Raw genomic sequence first — 7500 nt, 5'->3', positions numbered from 1 at the left:
ATCAATTCTGTCGAATGTGCGCTTGCCACTCACTCATGACGTTTCCTTCTGAAAGCAATAAAACAGTAGCCGGCGAAATTGTGTTGCAAGCGAAAGCACGGTGCTCAAAACGCTCTTAGCAATGCCGTGCTTGGTTGTTGCATGTTGCAGAATAACGTGAGAATGATTGAGGCCTTGCAGGTTGCAACGACCGGATGTGCCAAGCTAGGTATCTGTGAGTGACTCCGTCTCTCTCTACATAAACACATGCACACACACACACACACACACACACACACACACACACATGTATATATATATATATATATATATATATATATATATATATATATATATATATATATATCATACACAAACACAACCGCACCACACATTCATGCATTTTACACAGGCAGTTAGATACACACACACACACACACACACACGTGTGGAATTCATGTCGAACAAATTGCTTCATCAGATGCCCTGATGAAGGACCCAAGTGAAAAGGCCTTCGACATATTCGTGCGTTTTCCTGTACTTCCCTTCGTTGTTCTACTTACACACACACACACACACACACACACAATAAACACTCGTATAGACAGTGTTTACCTCCTTTGCATGCTTGACTTCGTAAACATCAGAAATGTCTGTTTCCGAAATACAGTACGGTTTTCCTTTTTTATTTTTGAAAACTGCATCTACATCATTTATAATAAACACGAAAGCTGACCCCCCCCCCCCCCCGCAGCAGACGAGGGAAACATTTTCTTTATTATTTTTTTAATCAATTTTTTTAACCACGCAAACTATATCCAATAATGAAATGAAATCATGGCTTGTCTTATCCCCAGCTTGTAGCTCCGTGAGGGAAAATTATTATTAGACTTTTTTTTTCTTTTTTTAGATATCTTTTTGTAACTATGAAAATATGTAAACTAGTTTTTTTGTACTTTGTAATTAGGTTGTTGCTTATAATTTGAGTTACATAAAAAATTAGTGATAGAAAGAGTACTTTTAAGCCTTAATGTATATCTGTGAACGCGGTTCATCTTATATCTCTCTATCTCTCTCTATCTGTCTCTCTATTTATCTACATATCTGTCTATATCTATCTACTTACGGGTCTATTTACTTATGTGCCTATCTATCTATCAATCTGTCTCTGTCTGTCTATCAATCCCTTTTTCATCTATCCATATTTCTGTCTGCCTATTTATCTATCTATTTATCAACCAACCAGTCTATCTATTCAACTTTATATTTTTCTATCTATCTATCTGTCAATTAGTCTATCTATCTACCATTTACCTATCAACCAATATCAGCCTATCTATCGATCTACCCATTTATCTATCAGTCTCACTCTATCTATAAATCTGTCTACTCAGAAACTTGTCAGTAATTTCAAAAGCAAATTGAATTGAATACTAAATCCAAAAATCATAATCAAGTATAAACATCATTCTAAATTTTTTTTTTGAAACAAAGTGCATTTTCTTTGTTACCATACTGTTGAAAAAATAATAGTACTGCAGATAATTTTTGTTTTGTCATTTTCTTCTTAATCACGAAAGGGATGGTGTCTATCATTTTGTTATTTCACTTTCAATAGTTTCCTGGTGTTTATCTAGTAATACATTCATCATGTGTGTATACACACACACACACACACATATATATATACATATATATATATACACATATATATACATACATATATATATATATATATGCATATACATATGTATATATATATATATATATATATATATATATATATACATACACATATGTGTGATATATATGTGTATATATATGTATGTATATATTTGTATATATATATTCATATATATGTATTTATATGTATCATTTGTATATATGTATATTCATATATATATAATATATATATATATATATATATAAACCCAATAGTCCACATTACGTATATATTTCTAATATTTGAAACCTAACGAGTCTGCATCTGGATTTGTGAACATAAAATTTTACACTGAATTCGAAATTCCAGTCACTTTAAATGCAATTGACGAACGAATAATTGTAGTTTCTTTCCATTTTGCAGCAACAGCACAAAACTGTGATTTGTTCAAACACTAAAAAAAAAAAAAAAAAAAAAAAAAAAAAAAAAAAAAAAAAAAAAAAAAAAATAACGAAGAGACACATGGAAGGAAAAATGAAACAAGATAGAAAATTTATAATTTATTCTCAAGTTAACGAAAAAAGATTAAACAAAAACGTACCAACATGAAAAACAGTTAAATTCTTCTTCGCCACAATTTATTTAATTTCATAAGATTCGAATGTCTCTCATTGTCAGATTCGCGGTTCGAAGCAAGCGTCGAAAGAACCGTAGATTTATCGTATTGTATTTTTTTTTTTCAACATTTCAGTAAATTTAAAATCGAAATTTCAAATGAACCGAAAGAATCTCGTATCGGACCTCAATAGAAACATTAAAGCTCACATTCCGCTCTAAGCCCGTGTTTAAATCTCACTTCAAAGATCTCGAACTCGGATTCGAACCGTATCTCATTCTCGACTTCATCTAGATAAAGAAAAGCTGTATTTAAAGCCTTGTTATCTCCATCTATCTGTCTATATTCATCTACTTATCTCTTTACTTATCTATATTTCAAGCTTAAATTTCATTCTAGGTTTCTAATACTATCTTAGTCTTGACTTCGAACTTCATCCCGTTCTAGGCTTCTTTTCATCTCATTCTGGGCTTCGATTCTCATCTCATTCTGGGCTTCGAACAACATCTAATTTTAGGCATCGAACAACATCTTATTCTAGGCTTCGAACCGCGTCTCATTCTGGGCTTCGAACCGCGTTTCATTCTGGGCTTCGAACAGCATCTAATTCTAGGCATCGAACAACATCTTATTCTAGGCTTCAAACCGCGTCTCATTCTGGGCTTCGAACTGCGTTTCATTCTAGGCTTTCGAACCGCGTTTCATTCTGGGCTTCGAAGCTGTCAGTGAACCCTCTCGCGAATGGAAATGTCATCATCGAGTTTGATGAACCACTGGCCGTTGGAGTCGCTTCCTTCGTCACAATCAAGCAGCGCGGAGTCCGGAACCTGCGGAGGAGGAGGAGGAGGAAGAGTAATAGGAAAGATAATTATGGAAGGACAATAAGGAGTAGGGAGAGAGAGAGGGGAAGGAGAAAGGGTGGAAAGTAAGAGACGACCTTGAAGCCACGTGAAGGGAAGGAAGGAAAGGGAGGGAAAGGAGAATGAAGAAAAATGAAAATAAAGGAGGGAAGGTTAAGAGAGAGAGGAAAAGAAGGAAAAAATGAGGAAAAGGGAAGAACATTTATGAAATGGTGAAGCGAGGGAAAGAAAGGGAGGACAAACGAAGGGAAGGGAAAATAAAATAGAAAAGGGGAGAAGACACAGAACGAACGTGGAGAAAGTAAAAGAAAAAGGCAAGGGAAGATTGGAGAAGAAGGAAAGAAGAATGAAGAAAGTGAATAAGGCAAGATAACGAGGGGAGGAAAAGGAAGGGAAAGAAAGAAGAGATAGAGTATGAGAAAGAGAGAGAAACTAAGACATTAAGAAAAGTAGAAATATTCACGGTAAGAATGAAAAGAGAGGGAAAAGAATAAAAAAAAAACAAAAAAAAACAATCAAACAAACAAACAGACAGACAAACAAATCAAGGGAAAGAATCATATCAAATAAAAAAGGATAAAAAAAAAAAGAAATCTTCAATATCATAAAAAGAAAATCTTTTGGTCGGGGAAAAAAAAAATGTTTTAAGAATGGCTGAAATATAAGGATTAAAAAATATATATTTCTTTCTTAACAATTAAATTATTCGGCGATAGCTTTTGACTTCAATATCTCATTATTTTTATGGAATTCGTTTGGAAAGAAAATAAAACAAGGGAAAAGAAAGAGGAAAGAAAAGTAAAAGATAAGGAAAAAGAAAAGAAAAGAAAAAGAAACGAAAAGAAAAGAAAAAGAAAAGGAAAGGGAAAGGAAAAGAAAGGAAAGAAGAGGAAAGGGAAAGAAAAGAAAGAAACAAAAAAGAAAAAAAAACAGAAAATAGAATAAAAGAAAGGAAAGAAGAAAAAAAGAAAAGAGAAAAAAAATTATTAAAAAAAAAGAAAAATTAATATAGATTGATCGGTTACCTCAATATTATTGTTTTCACATACGAAAGGGAGCGTGAGGGTAATGCAAGAAAGAAGGGAGAGGGAAAAGAAGGGAGAAAGGGAGGAGAAAGATTAATGAACAAGAAGCTGGAGAGAGCGAAGACGAGAACCAAACAAGAATGAAAAATAAAGAAGAAAAGAAATAGGCGAGAACATAACAATCTATCTATCTATCTATCTATCTATCTATCCATCTATCTATCTATCTATCTATCTATCTATCTATCTATCTATCTATCTATCTATCTATCTATCTATCTATCTATCTCTCTCTCTCTCTCTCTATCTATCTATCTATCTATCTATCCATCTATCTCTCGATCTATCTATCTATATATATATATATATATATATATATATATATATATATATGTACTTGTATGTATGAATGGTAAAACACTCTACCGTATTAAAACTACAGTAGAAAAACCCACAATACACAAACTAGATTTATCAAAAAATGAGACAACAATTTCGCAATCTTCCTAGATTCCATTTTCAGGTCATAATAATGATAACAATAATAAAACAAAAGGCTTAAAGCTGAGTAAGTTGTGAACAAAATAGTGAACAAAATAACGAAGGGAAGAACAGGGAAATACAAGAACATATCAGAGGCCTTTTTTATGTTCTTTCTTTTGTTTTGTTTTTTTAATATTTTTTCTTTGAATTTATATGAGGGAAAATACAATACAAGAAAAGAGAGCAAGAGAGAAAAAGAGAAAGAGAGAAAGAGAGAAAGAGAGAAAGAAAGAAAGCGTGAAAGAAATAAACGTAGACTTATTAAAGGTAATAATAATGATAATGATAATTGTGATTATAATGCTAAAAGATACTACCCAACTCCCTCCCCCTCCTCTTTCCTCCACTCTCCTCCCCCTCCCCTTCCCCCCACTCTCCTCCCCCTCCCTTTCCCTCCACTCTCCTCCCCCTCACCCCAACCACCTCCCCTCCTTTCCCCCTTATCCCCTTACCCTCACATGAACTCTCTTCCCCCCTACCCCCCTCCTCCCCTCTCCCTTACCCCCAAGTAACTCCCCACTCCCCGCCCCTTCCCTCTTCTCCTCTCCCCCTTCCCCTTCCATCGACTCCCTCTTCCCTTCCCCTCCCATCCATCCCCTTCCTTTCTCCCTTCCCTTCTCCACTCCTCCTTCTCCTCCCCCCTTACCCCCATACCCCTCCTCCCCTCCCCCCTCCATCTCCCTCCCCTCCCTTCCCCTTCCCCTCCCCCCCTCCATCTCCCTCCCTGCCCCTTCCCCTCCCCCCTCCACCTCCCTCCCCCCATCCCCTCCCCTCCCCCTCCACCTCCCCCACCTCCCTCCTCCCTCACCTCCCTTCCCCTCCCCTTCCCCTCCCCTGCCCCCCCTCACCTCCCCTTCCCCTCTCACCTTCGTCAAGGGCGTGTACCGCGGGTGATGATGCTCTTTGTAGGGGTTATTGGAACGCCGATTGAACGCCACGATGAACACCCAGCGGCGGAGATCAGAGGCGTTCTGGTCGGAGGTGTGGAGGAGGTTGGAGTGGAAGAACAGGGCGTCTCCGGCGCTCATCTCGAGGTGGAGGTGTTCTAGCTGCTCCTTGGCCTGGAGGGGGAGAAGGGGGAGAAGGGGGAGAAGGGGGAGGGTGAAGGGGAAGGGGTGAGGAGGAGGAGGAGGGTGAGGGTGAGGGTGAAGGGGAGGGGATGGGGAGGAGGAGGAGGAGGGGGGGGATGAGTGGGTGAGGAGGAAGAGGAGGAGGAGGAGGAGGAGGAGGAGGAGAGGGTGAGGGTGAAGGGGAGGGGGTGGGGAGGAGGAGGAGGGTGAGGGGGAGGGGGTTGAGGGAGAGTGGGTGAGGAAGAGGAGAAGGGGGGGAGGGTGTGGAGGAGGGGAGGAGGGGAGGAGGGAGAGGAGGAGTAAGAGGAAGGGGATAAAGGAGGAGGAAAGAGATGAAGGAGGAGGAGGAGGAGGAGGAGGGGAGGAGGAGGAGGAGGAGGAGGAGGGGAGGAGAATAACAATAATAATAGATATACGTAATAACCATCATAACAATCCAGAGAATAATAATATCCGAAATAATAAACACAATAATGGGTGACGATAATGGAAAATAATGATAAAATTACAGCACTGCTATAGCAACTGAATGATAATAACAACAAAGATCATATTGATAATTATGATAAAAACAATAAATCTAATAACAATACTACTTGTAAAAGTTGTGATAACAGTACTGATAGTTAACAATGATTCTGATAATATTACTAATAAGATTAACAAAACTTTAGCAACGATAATCATAACAAAAAATATAAATATTTCTCCTGCCAAAGGACGACGAAAATTAATCATACAAAAAAACACAACAACGACAACTGTGTGTATGTGCTTGTGTGTTTGTGTCTGTGTGTTTGTGTCTGTGTGAGTGTGTGTGTGTCTGTGTGTGTTTTGTGTGTGTGTGCGTGTGTGTGTGTGTGTGTTTATGTATGTGTGTGCTTGTGTGTTTGTGTTTGTGTGAGTGAGTGAGTGTGTGTGTCTGTGTGTGTGTGTGTGTGTGTGTGTGTGTGTATTTGTGTCACGTTTCCTTGTCTGTCTCTCCAGCTTGAAGGTTTATTTGTTTGAAATTTTACCTCTGAATCTCTTCTTGTCTGTGTTTGTCTATTTGCATCTTTTCTGTCCGTCTGTCACTCTCTCTCTCTCTCTCTCTCTCTCTCTCTCTCTCTCTCTCTCTCTCTCTCTCTCTCTCTCTCTCTCTCTCTCTCTCTCTCTCTCTCTCTCTTCTCTCTCTCTCTCTCTCTCTCTCTCTCCTTTCTCTCTCTTCCTCTGTCCCTTACTTCGCCTCTTTCGTTTCGCTTATTCTTCTCTCCCTTCCTTTTATATCCTTCACTTCTCTCTTACTCTCTTTCCCGCACGCATCCTCCCCTCTCCTCCATTCCTTATTTTTTCTCTCACTTCTTCTCTTTCTCTTGTTTTCCTCTCTCTCTCTCTTTTTTCCTACTTCATCCCTCTTTCTCACTCTCTTCTTCTTCCACACAATCATTCCTTCTCCTTTTCTATTTTTAATTTCTCTCTCATACTTCAGCTCCCTTTTTCTGCTTCTCCTTCTATCTCTCCCTCATTCCCACCCTCTTTCTCCATCTCTCCCTCCTTTCCCCTCCACTTCTCCATCTCTCCCTCCTCATTCCATCTTCTTACCCCCCTTCTTCATCTCTCCTTCTTTTTCTCTCTCTTTCTCCATCTCTCCCTCCTCCTTCTTCCTTCTTTTCCCAGTCTTCCCCATCTCCCCATCCCTTTCCCTCTCCTTCTCCTTCCTCCATCCCTCCCTCTTTCTCCCTCCCTCCTTCCTCACTCCCTCTTC

At 38.8% G+C, this 7500-nt stretch overlaps 1 protein-coding gene across 1 annotated transcript in view; it reads right to left on the bottom strand.

The window, feature by feature from the left end:
* Positions 1-2189: 2189 nt before the first annotated feature.
* LOC125042602 (ectoine dioxygenase-like) overlaps positions 2190-7500 on the bottom strand; it is a 16182-nt gene continuing 10871 nt past the window's right edge. The window contains exons 6-7 of the mRNA XM_047638356.1: positions 5553-5747; positions 2190-3085 (exon numbers count right to left, since the gene is read on the bottom strand). Coding sequence (XP_047494312.1) covers positions 2981-3085; positions 5553-5747 — 300 coding nt within the window. The 3' untranslated portion in view covers positions 2190-2980. The remainder of the gene's footprint in view (positions 3086-5552; positions 5748-7500) is intronic.

The sequence above is a fragment of the Penaeus chinensis genome, chromosome 32, assembly GCF_019202785.1.
Source record: "Penaeus chinensis breed Huanghai No. 1 chromosome 32, ASM1920278v2, whole genome shotgun sequence".
NCBI classification, from domain to species: domain Eukaryota; kingdom Metazoa; phylum Arthropoda; class Malacostraca; order Decapoda; family Penaeidae; genus Penaeus; species Penaeus chinensis.
This window is presented reverse-complemented; position numbering and strand designations above follow the sequence as displayed.